General features: G+C 42.9%; 1 protein-coding gene across 2 annotated transcripts in view; it reads left to right on the forward strand.

Moving 5' to 3' along the window:
• The window catches only part of LOC309683639 (paralemmin-1-like), a gene marked incomplete at both ends in the record, with an annotated part of 126365 nt that overhangs the window by 55413 nt on the left and 49734 nt on the right, over positions 1-21218 (forward strand). For both annotated transcript variants that reach the window (XM_082497963.1, XM_082497964.1), the window contains one exon: positions 7663-7793. In XM_082497963.1, coding sequence (XP_082354089.1) covers positions 7663-7793 — 131 coding nt within the window. The remainder of the gene's footprint in view (positions 1-7662; positions 7794-21218) is intronic.

The raw sequence follows: 21218 nt of genomic DNA on the forward strand, positions 1-21218 counted from the left end.
GCATTCCTAATTGGCCCTCTATCTGTACAGCTGAAATTTCTGTTCCTGAGAGTTTTTAAACAGACAAAGCATGAGACCTTCCTGAAGGAGCTATAGCTACCCTCACACCTACCCGTCAGGTAGCTTGCCACAGACATGCCTTCCCTGTGCATCCTCAGCTGCGGTCGCATGCGGCTGACACTGCAGCCTTGCTTTTGCATCCCCTTGCCTTACCACGGGGGCACCCAGCTGAGATATAGCCCTTCCCAAGTGAACGCAAATTGTGCCAGCTATCTCAGGCTTCCCTCACCCATTTCTGCAGTCACATCGCACTGTTTAATGTGCTCCTGTCTGCGCAGTTGCTGTGCCGAACGCCTGCTTTGAGAAAGAGCAGTGACTGAATAAATACTCAGGGGAGCTAAGGGCTGTCAAATGTACCAGCTACAGCAAACAAACAAGGGGCAAGGATTATCTCTGCAAAGTCTTTTGGCTGCAACGATTCCAGGCGATTCTTATCATAATACTGGCCATCGTTTATTTTTATTTACTTATTTACTATTTTTTCACTCCCCCATGCACCCCCCTTGCCACCCCTGCCCAGTGGCTGACTGGTGCTCTAGCAAACCTCTGTCACCCCAGGATCTTTGGGAAAAGAGGAGATAGGTGCCTTGGGACGGGCAGGACACTGGTCCCTTCGATAAGCACGTTGTCTTGGAGGCACCAGGAAAATTTTGAGCAGCTCTGAAACAAAACCTGAGGACCGGTGATCCTGAGCTCGGGGGTCTGCTGCAGTAAGGGTTTTGCGAAAAGGGAATATAATCAGGCAAGTGACACGGTGGCCTGTACCTGTGTGACTGAGAAGAAACTTTGGAAGAGGTTAAGCCGTCCGTCTCTGATGCCTGGTCACAAAAGATTGCCAATTACAGTGGGCAGGTCTTAACATGCTTGAAAAAAGTTAGTTAATGTTTTAACATTCTGTGAGGTGAATACTTATTAACTAACTGCTGGAAAACGTTTGCAACTCTTCGTCTACATGTAGGGTGCTTAAAAAAAAAATTTAAGACATCACTTCCTTAGGATATTTCTAATAAATATTTTGTTCATTTCTTGAACAAAGACGAAGAACAACAAACTTGCAATTCTTCAGGACGATATTTGATCTGCTTTACAAACATGCTGTTTGGTCTTGGGCTGGCTAAACTCTACCAGCTAACATACTGCTTTTTGTCAAATTATGCCTGTGTTAGCTATGACATTGTGATTGAAGTCAAGACTACAATCAAGCTGCAAGTTTTTCAGCATGACTTAATTCCCTAATCTGGGCAATGCTTGACTCATATCCGTGTATCACGCAGACATGCTCCTCAGGCTAGAACAAGTGTCTTTAGCTGTCTGGAAAGGCAACAGAAAGTTTTGCTGCTATGCAAAACCAGATCATACCAGCAAGCTGGAAATGGCTGCTTGTTCTGTTCCAGGGCTAGTCGTGCAGTACAAGGCCACATCCATCTTGCAGCAGAGCAAAGTAAAATCTCTTGTATTTGCTGAGGACCACAACTCTCTTCCTTTTTGCACACAGGCTTTCTCTCACTGAAACCCCACATAGCAAAACTCTGCAACAGGCTGGGCAAAGAGTCGGACTGTTCTGTTCACCTACCAGAAAATGAAGTACTACAGCATCACACAGGAATACATTTCAAAGAGCTGCTTATTTCAAGATGGACCTACCCATCATACTGCTTATGTCTACAGCCCTTCTCTGCATTTGCATCTTTATTCATGAATGGTCAAGGGCATCTAATATTAACGTGCCTGTTCGCACTACAGTCATGCAAATAATATTTTTTTTCCTGTTTTTTGGAAGGCAAGGGAAGGTCTGCTGGCAAAGGAACAAGTCTTTCTATAATCTCGGTACATGTCCCAGTAACCTCTTTGCTGCACACCAGCAGGTCAGACCCAGCCCTGCCGGGTAATCTGCACTAGCTGGGTTGAGGCCAGCTGGATAGCAGGGAAAGCTGCCTAAAAATATGGCAAGCAAGAGATGCAGTGTTCGGAGCGGCCATGGGAACGGGGTAGGAAGGAAAAGAGAGGAATCCTAGAGGAGTTTTAGTGGTGGTCATTCTTGCACTTGTGTTCCTTGCAAACCCAGTTTTATCGAGCCAGACAGAGCAGGCTCTGCTGCTCCAGGAAGACCTCCCACTTGTGGCTGATAAAGCTGCAGTCCCTGTGCAGGGGGCTCCAGGTAACTGCCAAACAGCAAAGCTGGGCTCATCGCTGCTTCCAGAGCTCCAGATCTGCCTGGAAAACTCAGCCTTTTTGTACCAAGGGAGCTTTCTGAAATCCAAAGAGCAAATCTAATATGCAGCCAATTACGCTAGCATCCTAATGGGGGTGTTTGGGGCTAATATCTGACTCTCACACTGCCAGGTGAAGGAAGAGGTTTATTGCACTCTTTTAGTGGGGCGTGGGCTGGTTTTATACAGATTTGAGAATATGAGGAACCAACCTCCTGCATTCATCTTTCTTCCAGGACAGAAATACTGAATGCATGTAAGGAGAAAATAATTTCATAATAATAAATAATTCCAGCTCTAAATTGTTAATGTCTGGTGATCTTCAAACCTCAAAACCCAATGACTCTTGGCAAAACTTCAATTTGGCAAAGATTTCAGTAAAAGTGCCTTTGATGTAGCACTACTGATTTCAGTGGAATTACACCAGGGATCATTATTGCCCATTTTGCACAGCACAGAAGAGCATCATTACCCTGAATAGTCCACGTCCAGTAGTGTTTCTCAAGAGCAGGCACATTTTACTGGAGGAGGCTGTCTTGGGTCAACTTTTGACCTTTGTTTCTTCTCAGGATCATCAGCTTCCTTGAAAATTACTCAGCAGCCAGAGGAGTGCTCCACTTTAGCAAGCACTGCTCTCAAGGAGAGATAGCACTGATTGCCCCTCTAACCACTTGTAAATAAAAAAAAAAAAAATGCTTGAAGAAACTACCTCAAAAGGTAGCAGCACAGCAAGAACTGGCTTTTATATTGTTACAAAGACTCAAACAGCAAATCTGGCAAACGCATCTAGGCCTCAGGTTAAGACACTGCCACGCTTCATGTGGGACATTCTTTATCAGCAATGTTTATGGAAGTAGGTCCAAAATCAGCAAGACTGATGGGTAGAATTAATCACCTTTCATAAGCGGGGAGTCCAGAGGTAGCGTGTCATGGACATAATGGTATATGAGAATGGTGCTAAAAAGATTTACTTGCTATAGTAAAATGTTCCCCAATACTTAAACTGTTGATGCAACATTGAAGTAAAATATAGCATTGAAAGTAAGGATTCTCTTTTCAGTACAATATTAATTCTACAGTGTGCATTTGAGGGACTATGCATTATTTCCTTGCTAGTGATAAATGTAAACAGCTTAAAGACCTCAGGCTTTACTGTCCTGAAGCATGAAACTGGAACAAGTAGCATGTAAGGGAGCTGTGCACCACATTTGTGGCCATGACTGTGTCTACTGCATTCAAACATTTTGGCATGATTTCTTTCTGTCCTGTCCAACATCTGTTCACTTATTTCTGTCTTCATCATGATCTGTTCACAGAATCATGACCTGTTTGGTTTTTTTTTTCTTTTTTTGCATGGTACAGAAAACTCACTCTGTTTTCCTACAGTTGAACAAAATAAACGTGGAGCTGCCAGTTATCTCTGCAATCTCACTTGTGTGCGGAGAAACCAAATCACCTGAGAGCGCTGGTGACTTAGAGCATCACAAGCCCAGTGCCCTTTCCACTTCAGTAACAGAGAGCCTTTTTAATGACATGATCTAATTTCTGCTGAAGGATTTAGCCCTGAAGAAATTGTGCTCTTGCAGTAAATGAAGGAATACTTATACCAAACTGTACATAGTGTAGCTGTTGTACCGGTGAAATGGCGCCTTCTAAAAGTACAGCATATTCACGTTCCAGTACTGGAATGAGCTGTACAAATAGCTGTATTTTTACAATAATATATCTGGTCACTCTTGGAGCCCTCTATCATTTTGACAATGTCTAATCAGACAGCTCAACTCTGGTCCATAAAGAAGTTCCAAGACGCAGGAGAGAGTTAAAACTCTTAATAGACAGTGAAAGGGGAGCAATGCTGAAATACTAGCTTGCGGCCATATTTATCACAGACTTAAGTAAAGCAAATGCACAACATTGTAAAGCAGGGATAACTCGTACAGCTAGCTATTTTGGGCTCCATCCTCATGCAAGCATTCTCCTTTCAGCATTTCAGCAGATTTGAGAAACACCCCCTATTCTTCCTGGGATAAGATTTTGCAATATTTTTTCAAGAAGCATAACCCAAATTTTGTAGCTGTGGAGGACAGATGGCAGTGAACCGTCTTTTGTTTCCAAGCCACATCTGGCTCTGGTTTGTATCTGGCTGGACTGCCGTGATGCTGACTGCCTCGCTGGACTGTCTCATACCCAAGAGCTGTGCCCAAGCGCTAAGCTTGGGACCCAAGCACCCACCTCCCTATTGCACCCTACCCACCCTTGGTCTCATCATGTGTGCCAAGGTTCCCTCCAGGTTTCTGATGAAAATGCCCTGGGAAAGATTTACTCAAAGGAGGTGAGAGATTATTCCACCCCTACCCACTGCCTCAGCACTATGTCAGTTGTCTGGCAGGGGAGAAAATCTTTCCCGGACAGCCAGATAGTTGTGCACAGTCCCCTGACGTGTGCCTGCCTGTTTGCTTATTGTATTCGCAGTGGGTGTATAAATATACGTAACCTCAACAGCTTGGCAAATAGAAACTCTGAATTTTAAGGAATGCTTCTTATAAATGTTTCCATTTCTCAGAATCTTCTTGTCTGGATCCCTCAGTGTAGTATTTAACGAATGCCTTAATTTTCATCTTAAAAAGGAGAGCGAGAAACATCAAAGCTACCAGCTTTCCTGTTTTAGATAAAATATGCTGACATTTCACCCAAGAGGAAGGATTTTTAGTAGATCATAGCATTCTTGTCTCTAAATATGTCTTTTAAAAAATCCCATTGATGCTTTCCAGTTTCAAATTCATACTATTAATAGGTCAAAAAAGAGGCTTCTGGGAGACAGCAATCATGTGATTTTGTAGCTTAAATGTTTCACATAAACAAAGACCAAAATGCAGGCTGCACAAGATATCTTATTTTTGGTGTACAGCCATTGTACTGAAGGGGCTGGCTTCTCCCTGTTGAAGAATCAGTATGGAGATCCTGTAAAAGCACATTGAAAAAAGCCTGGATTTTATCTGTCCTCCTGTAGCAAATGAAGAGTGACTGTTAACTGAATGTCTTCAGTGCTGTCCAAGCAGTGCTTTGCCAAAGCCTTTATTAGGACTGCTGGAGACATATCAAAACAAGTTTAAAACAGAGAAGGCTGCCTTCATCTTTAGAGTTTGGTCTTTAGAAACTTGAGGGTTTTTTTTCCAACTGAGTATCACTCAGGATTTCAGCTTCAAGACCACCGCTGAGTATGACACATGTAGCAATATAGTTCCACATGCAACTGACCACCTTTCTTTTTAAAGAAAAGCCAGCCATTTTCTAAAGAGCAAACATCCTTCATGCTGCTTCATGCTGGATCTAGCCCAGCAGGTACCCACTGAGTTGTGCTACTGAGACCTCTTAAATGCCAAAGCACAGGTTGTTAAATGCTTAGCACCTCAGGACCTGTAAATCCATCTTTGACTGTCTCACTTTGTTTCTTGGTACATGTGATGACTTGGGAGTCCACCCCTGAGGGAACATTTCAATAGCACATTGGGCCTGAATGAGCTGATGAAACTTCTGGGAAGTAATCAGCTGGCTTGAACAGGAAAGCAAAGGTCCCACAGAGAAATCTCACTACCAGCCCACGAAATGCAGCAGGAAGCACTAGTAGATGAAAGAAGCAGCAAAAGGAGCAGCAAAATGGAGAAACTATGGCTGGAGAGAGCCATCCCTAGGGTTTATGAACTAGCACCTTGGAGGCTATGAGCAAAGCTGAGTTCAGCAGGGTGAGGTATGTCTCCAGCATCAGCAGGTCAAACTGTTGAACATGACTGCATCATATGAGAGCGCGACACCTTTTCCGTCATGCAGGAATACTAATTCATAATGAAATCACTTAAAACACACCTAGAACTCCTGGTGCACAGCACAGTTAAAGTCAGTGAAAGCTGGATTCATTTATGAAGTCTAATTCACTTGTGTGTTTTGTATTGCTTTCTGTCTGCTGCCTTATTAAAATCTAATGGCCTGATGTGAAATAGGCCATGGAGTGACAAGAATAGTTTGTGCATAGATACTATATCTATATATACACACAAAAACTAACAAGTAAGCCTTGTCTGTCATGTCAAAAATCTTTCTATTTTGGGCCGGGTTTGAAGCCTGCTTTTGGTGGTGAATGTTTTTCCATTATACATAGTTTGCACAAGTCAGGTTCCATTCCAGCAATGAACGTGGCATTGAAAAGGCTGATCCTGCAGGTTTGGGCAGCCTCTGAAACTCAGTTTCTTTGAACTGATGATTTCCTTATTAGCTCCCCTTTGCTGGAGAGGATACACACTCTCACAGCTGGTTCCTTGAACCAGCATTGTGAATCGCTTTGCGAATTCAAAACCAAGACTCCCCTTTTCTGGTCAATGCAAGGGGTTAGTTTGGTTGATCCTTTGGCTGACCATTTTTCCCACCAGCTCCATGTCTTTCTTGCCAAGGGGTAAAGTCCTGCATGGCTTTGGTCTCCTGATTTACCCTTCAGCGAGTGCTCGTCCTGTCTGCCAACTGATCTGCTGCAACCCTCTGGCAGGATTTGGGCCAAACAAGATACACAGACTGATGTGCTGCTTAAAGAATTGCTTGCAACCAGTGCATCTCCACTGGTGAACTCCCCTGGGTGAGCTGCCGCTGGATTAGACAGCAGCCAGATGAGGTTGTAGCCACGTTTCTGGTAGAGAAAGCAAGGCAAAACTGCCAAGAGTAATTCTATTGGGTGTAGGCTACTGCTGCTCTCTGTGACAGTGTTGCTGTGTCCTGGGATACCCAGGGCTTCTGGAAGACTTTTTGTTTGTTTTGAGTTGTGTCTGTCTAAGAGGTGATGTGTGTGTTTGTGTGAATGTATAATGTGTCTCTCTGTCTGTATGTATGCCTGTAAATGTATGGAGACACATCCATGGTGTGAACCAAAAATAACATCTTTTATTAATTTAATAGCAGACTGATTTTATCCTTCATGAAGCACGTTACATTTAGAGCACGCTGCTTTTTTGGTTTTGAGGCTTTAAGAAGTTTGTGGTTTTAGTTCTTCCAGGACATGCCTTATCATTCACGAGAGATCCACACTTTTGTTTAAAGATTTCAGTTCTTGTAGGACTGGCTAATTTGTGAGGTTTAAACTCTTTATTTTTATTAGGAACTAAAAATAACTTCATAAGAAGTCATTGACAGTAAATAAAGTGTGCACTGTAAAACTGACACACCTATATCTGGAAGACCTGACATCTGGATAAACAGCTGATGGATTGCCTGAAATCGACTGGCTAAATCAGTAATCAGAAATTCAGTGGGGACAATCTAAAATTCAGCAGCACAGGCAGCTCCTTCTCAATCTTCAGATGGTTTTTGTTCAGTCTGTTCCTAAGGTTTGGGGTTTTTTACCTTACAGTCAAAAGCTCTTCGGGAAAAATGGCTGCTACAGGGAATTCCTGCTGGCTCTGCAGAAGAGGAAGAAGCCAGAAGGAGGCAGTCAGAAGAGGATGAGCTGAAGGTGAAAAAGCTGGAAGAAAACATACACAGGTAGGGACAGTTTCCCTTTGCTTTGCCTAAGAGCAGTCGCCCGCATTAAGACTAGAGACCTTCCTTGCTTAGGTCCCCATCTCTGGCAGCAGCTGATAGCAGCTGCCCAGGGAAGGGTGTAAGAGGCATGCACGCATACAGCCAAATGTGCCCAGAATTTATTTCCCAGATGTCCATGGTTTGCAAGCTAGAGCCACTGTGGTATCTTTGCGTTTAATGGACTTTGATGGACTTCTCTCACAAGGCAGCTAAAAAGAGGGCTGAGTTCCCCCTTCAGATGCATGGTGTATGACTCGGTCAACACTCAAGAGATTCTCCATTGCTTTACACCTCCTACAATCAAAAACAGTTTAAAAGAAGGGCGGCACTCTTTTGCGCTCACTATTTACTGGTGCAAATGACTTTTCGAAATGCAGCAGCAGATGCCACCAGCAGATCAAATATCTACTGCTGTCAGAAGTAAGGTTTGGCTGTTGGTTACTTCCTTTTATCAGTCTCCCATTACAGTCTGAGTTGATGTTTGTCCTCTTTTTTGTGTCTTCCTTTGTTTTTCTGCAAAACGTGGGCTCTAAAGCTCATAAAGAAAATGCCTTTACCCCTCACAGAAAAAAAATCGAGAGCTACTTCTTCTGCCATTTAGGCTATGGGCATTTAGAGTATTTTTAGGTGCCAGAAAATTGGCAAAAGTTGGTCAAATTTGGCACCACAGCATTTACAAATGTGTCAGCTGAGGCATATAAGTGTCAGAGAAAAGCAAATAGGACCAACAGTGTAAGGGTTGAAGTATTAGCCTAGCATATGGTGAACTCAGTTTGCTTTATGCCACTTTTCCTGTGAAATCTCTTGGAGAAATCACTGAAAATGTTTCTTTGGGGATATACACAAGCAAACCCAACCTGAGCTTGGACAACACTAAATGGCTTCTCAGTGAAAGTAACAGATAAACAGGAATGTAAGAGTTTTCTCATACTACTGGTCTCTGTCTTGTGATCCCTATTAATTAAAACTGATCTTAGAATGTATATTGTTCTTTTACATCTGTGATAACATAAGGCAAGAAAGCTTTTTTTTTTTTCTTGTGCTACCTGATACTTTACTCCATAAATTAATGCAGTAGATGGAAAGAATACATGAACTGAACTTCAGAAATACATACTGCAATACATATTTCATCTAGTGCTGAATGCTGCAAGGTGCTAAGTGCTCTGACCCCATCAAGCAAAACACATCAGCATGTGCCTAATTTCTGCTGTGTGAGTACCACCACTGAAGGCAATGAAACCTGCTTTGCTTAATTAGTTCAAAATGCAGGATGAAAGTCTGTGTAAAACCTTTGCCTTTGTGGGTTTTCTTTTTGCTTCCTTAACTGCAGCAATGAAATAAAATCTTTAAATATTTGGAAGTAACGGAGCTCTCTTCTGCTGGGACCACCTGTCTGTCAAGGGACAGGTCAGCTGCATGCTCCTGAGTTGAAAGGACATTTGTTTGACAGCCTCACTAGCATGCTTAATTTCCCTATTATCTTTCTAAGGGAACTCCAAAGACAGTAAAAAAGTATTTTAATTTAAATGAGAAAGTATTACACCTGAACTGTAGAGAGAAGACAGTAAAGTTTGAGATCATTAGTCTAACTACAATTTGCATCTGTGACAACATGACACATGCAGAGCCTATCAGGATAGGCTGAGAAGGTAAAGGGTCATAGAAGGGCTAAGAAGTAGAGAGAAGGTGTCAAGCATGTTATCTGCAGGAGTGAAGTAGAATGAACTCATCCTGAGAGGATTTTTTTGCTGCCTGTGCACCACACTTCCCCTCTGCATTCCCAAGAGACAATCAGAAGGAGGATTTGGGGGGAACTGTTCATATCTTCATGTTTGCAGGGGCCTGATGATCCTTTGTAAGTGCACTATGCACTGTCCAATGGGGCCACTATGAAACAGCCCAAACCCTCTCAATGAGGGCGACAGAGGGCAGACTAAGCTGGTTCACTGAGGGAATAGAAAACTACTGCAAGACAAGCCAGAGACTTGATGCCAGGGGACTGTGTGACCATGGTGCCATGGATCTTACATATTCATTAGAGTCCCATTACATCATACGTGCAAGCGCAGAGCAGCAGCAGTATCAAGACACATGTGACAGAGTCTCGTGGCACACATGCTGGGTTGGTCCCTACTGGAAAATATGCAGTCTTTTTCATTTGCTGTAGGAACAGGGTGAAGTTTACTCATGAAGACCAACTCCCAACCTCTGCTAGCAGCCAGCGCCCTTGCACCTCGTCTAACAAGGGGTAATATGCCATCATCCCCTTCCTCTTGCAGCAGACCATCCCATCACCATCTCAGAGAGCACCATTTCTTCTGCTCACAAGAAAGCGCTCAGGAAGGTCCCTTTTTCATATCTCTGAGGTTACCACATGAACGGCTCAAGAGAAATGTCCCTCTTTATTCACAGGCCAGATGTAAACAGCAGGTCTGACAAAGCAGAGTGAACTGCGACACTCAGAGCAGAAAACTGGAGGAGATAGTGTTTGAAACCAGACTAACATTCATGAACCAGGTTGTGGGCTCACGTAGGTTTGTGCGGTCCAGAAGAGGCAAATATCTCTACCTTAGGGAAACAGTGGGGCTAGCTATGGATTTGTAGATGGTCTTGAAGGCCTTGAACATAGCACAAATACTTCAGTTGAGCATTGCTTCTTCTAATTCAATTTTAAGTGATTTTCCTACTAAAAGCAGACATTTTGCAAGATGTACACATGCTTGTAGTGTTTATTCTTAAGATAGTGTAACCAGTTCTCCTTTGTGTGGGAGGTGTGTAATTCAACTGGGGAAGCAAAAATGCATGAATGCACAGACTGTTGTTTATTTATTAGACTTCCATGTTATCATGATACAAGAAATCACAAGCTTGTAGCTTGCAAGGATATGTGCATATGAGTAAACTTAGATGTGAGTAAGTGCAATCATTTAATGAGATCCTTCATCTGCAAAAGCATTTGGAAGAAGGATGCCTACATTAGTCAGCATTTCTGCACACTTTATGCCAAGAAACTGAAAAAATATCTGCATAACAAAAAGCGAAATGAAGCAGAACAGAGAATGTGATAAAAATAATTAAATAATATCATTATGCTGATAATTACCAACAGGAGGACACAGAAGTACAAGATGCACATACAAGTTAAAAAAACAGGCAGTGCAAGATCAAGACAAGGTACAGCCATATGAATGGTGTAACAGTGGATTACAGACAGAATGATCATTTGATAGTTGGGATCAGTTTAATATGTATAGCGATTTTGAAATTTATGAACATTAGAAACAGTCTTTGTATCCAAGAATGCAAAGTGGAAATAGAAGAATAAGCAAAGCTGAAGCAAGTTTGGCCCTGGACTGCCGGCATTGCTGCTTGCCTAAATTGAGTCTTCAGAATAAGACTTATGCTACCTCACTCAAAAATCCTGGTATTGTATCTTATGTTTCCTTTCAAAAGTGGTTGGTCCAGAGGGCTTAACAAGAAGTTTGGACCCTTTATTCAACATTCATTGAGTCTTAAGTGGGCTGGCAATCTGTCAGTACTGGGAAGGGTGGAAAGGTACTGATGCATTATTAAATGTTTGAAACCCGGCTGCAAGATTGGTGGTGCCATTGTATCAATGGCAGAGCAAAGCCAGAAGTGCATTCAGGATATCTCTCAGCACAAACTGTCCTTAGACGTAGAGAAGTTTTAAAGCTAGTTTTGTTTTTCATGTTCTCCTAAAGATCTCAGGTCAGTGTTAGAGGAAAGCAACCATTTCTGAGTTTCTTTCCCTTTGTCACACAGTGAGAAAGTGTTCTCCTGTTTTCTGCAACTAGCTTAGGTTTAGGGTAAATAATACCAAAGGAGTAAAAATGAATGAAAAACATTTCCCTTCCCTTAAACTTATTCTCCAAATTACAGACCTGAAGCATATTTTTTGGGATAGCATTGATACAGATGCCCAGTGAACTCCCACAGACATGTTTCTGATAGTGTGTTGTAGGTGAAACAAGCACTGGAATGTGTTGCATGCCTCCCATGGTTATTTTTACCACATGACGGTCTGTTATTTTGCAGAAGTGAATGGAAAGTTGGCATTCGACATCTGGGTATTAACAGGCAGCATTCATAGAGCAGAGCAGCCCACCCACAGCCTGCTGTTCCTTCACAGCATTTGAAAGGTTCCCAAAATTATTTTGTTTTACTAGATTACATTACAGTACGTGCTGGTGGCCTGTGTTTACTACAAAAGGTGAAGAGTTTTCATTGCTCTGAAGCTTTCACATAGTGTGTCAACATGAAATACTCAGTGACAACATATCTCCCTACTTGATGACAGACACTGGTATGAGAAACAAGGACTGGACTTGTGCTCCTGGGGGAAAGAAACCTACTGAGCTAAATCCTCAGTAAAGAGGCATATCCCTTCAGAAATCAACAGTGCATCTGTTCACATTGGATGAGGAGGTGCACATCACCTACACAGAGAGGGAGATTATTGCTCTAGCAGAGCAGTCGTTTTGGACACGTGGACCAGCAGATGGCTTAGAGCAGTGGGTGCTAAAAGAATCCCCCAGAAAGCACACACAAGAGACACTTGTGGCATTTTGGCACTGTGGCAGCTCTTGGTGGTGAAGCAAGGCAGGACAACAGCCAAGGTGTAAGTGTATCCCCTGTTCTTTACGCAGGGATACTCAGCTGTCAGCACATCCACCTCCTAATACTTGCAAAAGCCCTTTGGGATTGTGGAGTGTTTCACTCTTGTACATGCTGGTGGTGGACTGTAGTCGTGTCACCTCTCGGAGAAAGCTTTTCCATGGTGGTCCAGCATGGAGTGAGAGCCCCAGTGCTAATGGTGGCAGGGGCAGGTCTGTGTTTTCGACCATAAGGTGTGAGCTCCTTCTTGGGACAAGCACATATCTTTGCTGGTTGCTGTTGTCCTGCTGATGTGGGCAGGTGGTGAATACATGCAAAAACTCCCTCCCTCCCAACAGCTCCCATCTCAGAGCAGTGCTGTTCTTCTATACTTACAAAACCTTGGAAAGTATTTTTAAAAAGTGTTGAACTGAAAGATGCGTGTGAGTGGCATTGCAGGACAAGCACAGCTTTCCTCAAAGAAAAACGCTTAACCTGATGGACCAAAAGAGATGTTGAATGTGAGCTTACACAAGAGAGATACCAGTGACAGAGGAAGAGAGGTGACACTACATCCCTTGAGCAAAAGGTTCCTTGGTTGTGTGAGGCTTTCTCTTGTTTTACTGAGCTTGACCTATGTCTGCCTACCAGGTACTAGACTGAAGTCCTAATCTAGGTAGAAGCAGATCCAAAATGGAGTGAAACTTCTCTAAAGATGACAGAATTGGGTTTTTTCTTCCACTAGTGCAATTGAATTTTCCAGGTAAATGTTCAGATTTGAATATTGTCAGAGAGATTGGTCTAGTCCCTGAGAAGAAAACCCTCACCAAGCTGATTTGATATGCAGAAAAAAAATGTTATTAATATACTATCTTACTAATAGACTATGAATGCTTCACATATCTCTGATCTTAGATGGGGTATACACTAAAAGTTTCTTCTCATTGCGGAGTCCAGCAAATGCAGGCTTGCGGTTCAGCTGAGCTTGTCATGGCTGCTGCACCTTTAGTGTTTTCTCTCCTCCCAGTGGCCACTCTTTCATTTCCTTCTAATGCCAAGGTTTGTTTCCTGCTTCTTTTTCTCAGGGTAAATACTTAGCATGTCTGGGAACTCTGGATATAATTCAGTCTCCCTTGGGACTGTCACTAATAGTCTGCATGACAGAGGGAGGGAGAGCACGTAAGACAGATGTGAATGCACTCCTTCAAAAGGAGGATCATCTGATGTCTGGTTCTCTGCTAAGATTGATCAATATCAGATCTCATCTGCTGAAGCTCCACAGATTCCAATTTCGGCAACCCCTAAGGACTGTGGTTTCCTAAACAGCACATCCTTCGCCTCCCATAAAGCTTTTGCTGGGGTGCATTTCATATGTGATACATTTCTTAGGAAAACAGAGACCTAAACAAAACCAGGCAAAAAGCCTCAACAACAGGAAATCTCAGATTTCCAAAGGAACCCTCTCTGCGATGTGATTAGAGAATTCCTCAGGACTTGCAGGATGATTTCAGAAAAGCAATGAGTTAAGAGTTGCTGGGTGGCAATAGCTTTGAGGTTTTTACATACGGTGTAATATATTCAGATGTAGCACTTAAAAAATACCCCAAACACTTAAGAGTAATAACACAGCTTACCACCTCAGTTCTGAAACTCGACCTATTTAACAGTTGCCTAAATATTGGAGTTCTAGGTTTAGGGGTAGCAATCTCAGGATCTTTCACAACTCCTAGGCATTGCTAGCTTGTAATTATTTAATGGTGTCTATTTATCTCATAAAGCAGGCAAAAGGATTGACTATTCAATTTGAGCACAGACCCCCTCCACTCTAGCTGTCTGCTCTCCTCAGATATGTATACCAGATATGGACCTTGATAAAGACACCCATTTGCCTAATTTGGGACCAAGATATAGAAGAAATTTCAAAGCCCCATCTCTACATATCAAGGAATTTCTACCTCAAGTCCTTCTGACACTTCATCCATGTCAGTATGCTATAGACTAAGAGGCGTGTTCCTCAAGAAGGAAGCAGCACATAGGCTTAAATTTAGCTCTCAACAGAAGCAGGTTTTCAAGGATACCATTTTTAGGCAAGCTAACACATTGTAAAGTAGCATTAAATGGATTCAAACCTTTAATAGAGTAGATCACATGCTACAGCCCCTTGTGAAAGGAGGAGTTTCAATAACATGGATGTTCTGCACAAGGCTGGGTTTCTGCGACAGATTATCAAGTGCAAAACTTCAGAGTCTCCTTGGCTTTAATATTTCAAACTTTAAAAATTCACACGACTCTTCATGTGATGCTGCTTGTAGGGATGGGGAAATCTCTTCATAAAGCATGCATTTATCATATGTGTTGAGTTACCACATTTCCTCTGGGTGCAAAGCCATCTAAGATCTTCACACTTCTTTTAAGCCTAGTAGAACTGACAGGGGTTTCCTTAAGCAGTAAATTGTGGTATAGCATAAAGAGTAGGAATTGTTGACTTCATTACATCAGAATTAAATCTTAATCATGGGCCAAAATGGAATTGTTGCCTGGAGTAAAACAAAACCGACTAGTGCCTACTCCTTTCCTTGTTATGCTTATCTTTGCTGGAGTTGGCTGGTTGGTTGGCTTTCCTTGTATGCTGGCCCTACCACAGGACAGTCCTGGCGAAACACCTCCTTCCATGCAGTTAGTCCATATAGTGCTTGGTGGATGGAAAAAACAAAATTGAGAAAGTTCTGTAACAGAAAGATATGTTTGTGTGGAGGTGACACACACGTGCACAATTTTGAAAGAGATGACAAACCTGGAGGGTATTTACAAATAGAGGGTACAGAGTTAGGCAACAGCCTGGGTTGATTTTATTGTGTTGGCGCTTTACAGTGATTATTTACTCTGTCTTCACCTTAAATGCGATGACTTTCCTCTTCCCTGCCAAACCTCTCTTTGTGTGCTGTACCTATGTCTGTCAAGGCCAGAACATGCAGTCTACACACACACTCACACACACGTGCTCGCAGAGCCGGAGAAGACACTGCTGTGGTTCTGGTCCTCAGGACCAAAGGCTCAGGTTCATCCTGTGTAACTGCAGGAGTTTAAATAAGTGACCTACATTTAGAGCATCATCTCCTTTAGCATCCCACGCAGTCAATGAGGAAAGAGCATCACCTCCGTGGCCTATGTAGGCCCATATCTCTCCCTTGAGTACAGATTAAGTTCAGTACCTCAAGTGCAATGGGTGGAATTTAAGCCTTAATGTTACTTCCTGCACAGGCACCCTCCGCTGGGCCTCTGGGTGCTACTGTGATGCAAATAGTCACTAATAACCATTAATTATGTATCTGGTGCATCATGCGTTTGCTGTCCTAGGCCCTGCCCTGTCATTCTTCCCAGTAGTCAGCACTTGCACGTATTTCTGCAGAGCTGAGCAGGCAGAGGTACGGTTAGAGGAGGAGCAAGGTGCAGTGTCTGGAGCCACCCAGTGGGCATTGCAAGTCTTAGCCTCTTTCTTAAAAAACCTGCAGTCTGAAAAGCACGTCACCTCGCTTGTAGGGTTTTTGAACTGCTGCAGTATGTGAATTCTAAGGCACAAAATCATGCAAATCCCAGCTGGTGGTCCACAGAAGACAAAGAAAGACTGGATGGGCCATCAGGCTTCCTGACTGATTCTGAATAACTGGGTCACTGGTGAGATAAAAATTTCAAAAAGCTGTGAAAATATGTTGATTGTAACTGCTCTGGAAGACCTGGCAGAGCAATGCCACACTCATGCTGTCCCATGCCCAGGAAAATGCAATTAGTCCTTCGTGTGAAAGATTGTTAAATGATGCCTACTTTGTACTAGAACATTTTTACTAATGCAGCTACACAAGCAAAACTTCCATTTGTGGATTAATTTTTCACCAGCAAAAAAGTATAGACACTTAAATGGAACAAGCTTTACAGGCAGAGATTATTGTAGCCCTGTATAACCACCTTTTTACTGGAAAACATACGGAAATAAAGTGTTTAAAAATAATCTAGCAACAACAGCGTGTCAGTGCCATTCAGATAGTCTGAAGGTACTAACTGGAGAGAGACACAGGGACCAGGTCTTCACATCCTGCATCCCTCTAGACAATGTAAGTGGTGCAGAGTGTGTCCCTGGGAATTGCCTCAAGGGGAGAAACCAAACATGACAGGGTGAAGTCCAGGATTACCCCTGGTTTCAACTCTTACTTCTGCCACCGATATCTTGCATGACTTGGAGGAAGGTACTTCAGCAGTTCTGCCAAATCTCCTGTTCCAGTGTTCATTTGTGCATTTATCTTTCCCACACTTTTAGCATAATGTGAGCCAAGCTCTCTGGTACGGGAATTGCTTCTCACTGTACAGAGGGGACCTCGCTAGTGCCACGTAGATATCCTGAGAGAGTTTCCTTTCTTCAGAATTCTTCACATTCTTCTCTTATTTTGCAGTGGAAAGACAAATAAGAAATAGATGGTCATTAGCCCAAATGATGCATGCCTCTAGAGGAAGCAGGAGAGAACAGCCTTTCGCTGAACAAAGTGATTCACATTGTGACTGGACTTGTGCTTCTTGCTAACACTGTAAATCTGGCTATTGGCTGTCACACCATTCTTGTGTTTCAGCGTGATTTGAAAGCAGAAAAGCAACATAGTGTTTGGGTGGTGTGTGCAAGCTATGGTGTAAAATTTATGCTTTAACTCTCTAATATGGAAAACACAGAGACAGGCAAGTTTAAAATGTTCAGCAGCACCTGCTGGATATAGGCTCTGGTGCCAACAAAGTACAAAATCCTTCAGCCAGCTCTGAACCTATGTGCTGATTGCGCTGCAGCTGTAGCCAGATGGAGCAGCTCTGTAAATACCTGGGTGGTGGACTGTGCACTCCCATGGCTGCTGGTGGTGCCTAAGCTAGCTCAGGTGCCTTAACACTGTGTTGCATAGTACTGAAACTGGTGCAGGCTTTTACACTCCAGCACAATTACATCAAGATGGCTCCAGCCCCAGTGGTTGTGGTAGTTTCCACTCATCTGTAGGTAGTTGGTGCAGGACAAGCACAAGCTGCAGCATGGTCCACCTAGCCACTCAGCCAGCTAGCTTGAGCTGGTGTCTAAGTTGCTGCATCCTCACCCCTACCAGTGTTCAAACCGTGCAAACTCTAGGTGGGTAGGGCACATCCATCCACACTGAAGTCATACTTCTGGTGGTGCTGAAGACATGGTTTGAGGTGCCTCAGGCCTACGAAGTGACACTGCTGCATAATTAAATGGGTAGCTTTTGTTGGTAATCCCTGGGGGTGTTTTATTTTTTAATTCAGCTATCAAAACATGGCTCCCAAATGATTCGTACATCTCTTTAATGTGTTGGCGTTTTTCTTATCCTTTCCCATTAACCACTGGGCTTGTTTTATTTATGTCTGAAAGAGGTTCTTCTAGTCATTTGTGTGAAGAAGAAAAATCTGTAGCCTACTAAATCCATAGTACTTTTGGACAGGGTTACTAAAAATGCCAAATGTGCTTCATGGTTTTCCATGCAAACAGATGAAACATTGATTTTTGTGGCTTGCCTTTTTCCCACTGTCACTCTCTGTATGCAGTGACCCAGGAGTCCCGGATCCCCACTGGATCTCCAAGTGGGGTCCATCACTGCACTGGATGCCATGCACACTGATGCATATTCTTTGCTGCTTCATAATCTAAGCCATTGAGGCAAGCAATCACTAGAAAAAGAAGTGGGGACCAAAAGCATGGACTAGAGCCTAGGTTTTCCAAGCTTGAGTGACCTGCCATGTAGATAAGTCAAGTCTGTAACCAATTGGTGGAATCAAGTTGCAACATAAAATCTTTAACACCAGAAGAAATGCATGTTCTCTGCAAACAGATAGCAGAGGAAGAAGGCAGTTCCAGCGCAGACCCTGGTCTAGCCCAGGGAAAATGCCCTAAATGGTGGAGTTATGGCTGCGTTATTTAAAGGACGTTTCATTGTAGGAAGCCTGTTTGGGAAACATGAGATTGCCTACAGAATCTTAACTGCGCAAAATGTGAATGAAACAGATATTCCCAGTAAACATGGGTTACTTGTGAAGTGTGTATGTGTGGGGGACTGTGTAACACTTTAGTCAAAGAAGCGAACAGAGAAAACAACTGTTAGTTAAGTCTTGGAACCATGTCTTATATGACAAGTTTTCCATTCCATTTTATTTTTTTACATATTTTTATTTTTATGTATTTAGAAAATTGCAAATACGATTTCGTTGTATGAGTCCCTCTTTAGCCTCCTTTCAACTCTTTAAATTTAAGGGTACTCATTAATCAGGACAGTGAATTTTATACACGCGATCTTCACAAGAGCCCACATTGCAATCAGGAGTTGGACTGGCAACCTGGTGTGCAGTGAGATGTTTTTCTTTAGATCCATCAGATAAAGGAACAGTTGTTACAACCCAGGTAAGGTTTGTTAAGACTTTCAGTTGAAGCTAAAGCTCTTAGTTCCAAAAAGAATAGAGGGGGAAATCAAAAACTAGTAAGTCACAGCAAAAACCAGGGTTTTCTGACTTGACTGATGATCTTCGAGCTTTGTGACTTGGGACACCTGGAATGGGCTCAGAAAGGCAGAAGGTTCCTAAATTTAGAAGCATGTTTCAGGCAGCAGCTGCTGCAGAGCAGCAGTATGTCACCAGCAGAGCCAGGCTTGTAAGCCTTGTCTTGCTGGCAGCATCCAGGTTGGGAAACCAGAGAACACAGTTCACCCTCCAAATGCCATTCCAGACGGGTCGCACTGGGTCAGCCATTAATCTGGTCTTATGAGGACAATCGGATCCGCTATTCACAAGTTACTCCCAGGAGCTTAAGATATCACTTCTGACCTGAGGGGAGGTGACTTATATCTGTTACACTGGCATTCCAGTTTTGATGCCATAGGATTTTCAGCTGAGACAATAAATAATAAAAAAAAAAAAAAGAAAAAAAAAAAGCCATCATAACAAGTTGTAGCAGGAGAAGACAATGGAGCTGCCAAAGGCTTTGCACACGTGCCATGTTTATGTCCCAAAACACGCAAGGGCAATGCCTCATCCCTTTGATCCCTTACCCCGTTGGGATTGCTTTTTGGGGAGGGCTGTGGTGTCTAGGAGTGGGGTCCAGCATGAGACAACTGCAGGGTGTCACCGTGCCAAGAACATGGTGATCCTCAGCTCTGTTTTCTTCATGTGCAATAACTGCATTTTCACTTAGGCATGACATAAAATAATTTACCACCTGCCAAAGGCTCTGAGTACCCACCCAGTCAGATGTAACTTGTTATGTCACATGTATGATCACTGAAAACCCAGTTTTAATGCTATGGGTAGCATTAAGTAGTCTTGCAGGCAGGCAGCAGTGGCCAACACTCTGTTATATCATCTTTTAGACAAGTAATTTCAGGAGCAACCATCCAACAAGCAAAAAAGTCATGTAATTCTCTGCTCTTTGCTACTTAACCACAGCTTGACAAATGTGGAGCATCAATCATACTGAAGCTATGTCACAGAAAAATCATCTTGTTTTCCTGTTGAGGCTATCAAGGACAGTCTTTCATGGCTGTGTAGCATGAAGTGTCAGGTAAAGTCCAGCTTGGTCTGGACAGCAGTCTCTGAAAATGGTATAAATTTTCTGGACAGATGGATTGAAAATAGGTTTCAGTAATAGAAGTCTGCTTCACATCAGGGTTTTGAGAAGTTGTTTTTTCCTAATTAGCTATTTTTTTTCTTAATGTTGGCAGTATGTAGTTTCCACCCAGAGAACTTCAATTATCAGGGATTGGTGTAGTCAAAATGATACTACCTAAGGCAATGCAAAACCCCAGATGTAACAGAGAGACACTGCTGTGTTACCACTGGTTTATTAAATGCTTTGATTTAAAACTCACAGAGCATGAACAGAAAACATTATCAAACCCCTACAGATCAGACCAATGTCCACCATGTAAGAGTCGTCTGAAGTTCCACACACACAAAAGAGGACGTGCTCTCTTTCATCACTGTGTCATTTTTCTAGTGAAAGAGACAGGCTTGAAATATCACATGAAAGACAAAAAATCATTGCTGCAGCAGATACAAGAGAGAAAGAACTTCAGAAGTAAACTCGAACTGAGAAATGCACTTCCCTTCATCCATCCCTCAACTTCTCCCTCTCTTAGGACTGGGAATGTGACAGCCGACAAATTCTTTGATATCTGCAAGCAGTAAGCAATATACATGAGCCACATCCTGACATCCTGGCTCATGGTGCCCAGGTCTACCAGGGATCCCAGGACCAAACCAATTTCTTGCCTGCGGTGTAGGTCACTACACACCACTTTTTTGCAGGCTGCTATTGCACAGCATTTTGTAGTCATCCATTTCACTCTTCAAGCCTTTCAAAGAAGAGTGGAGAACAGAATATCCAGGCTTCCTCTTGAGTGTGAACAGAGGACAGGAGGCTGCACTATGGTTCTCGGGTAGAGAAAATACCTGCTTAAATAAGTCATGTGACAAATTAAGACATTGAATGAACAGGATGGCTCTTAAAAGTGGCTCCTTGGTGCAGGTACCTGTGCTTCGGCAGGTCTCAACAAGCACCACCAGACCTCCCTTGGGCACCAGGTTTGCTCTGTGTGGCACATGAGCACTGTTGGTTTTTCCTGAATAAACACAAGTTTGCTTGCTTCAGTGAAGCTGTTCTAGACTTGCCTCATTTGCAAACGAGATAATACGGCTTTTCTTTTGGAAGATTACCAGATCAACGATATCCTTGTACAC

The sequence above is a fragment of the Vanellus vanellus genome, assembly GCF_965231255.1.
Source record: "Vanellus vanellus genome assembly, chromosome: Z".
Taxonomy (NCBI): domain Eukaryota; kingdom Metazoa; phylum Chordata; class Aves; order Charadriiformes; family Charadriidae; genus Vanellus; species Vanellus vanellus.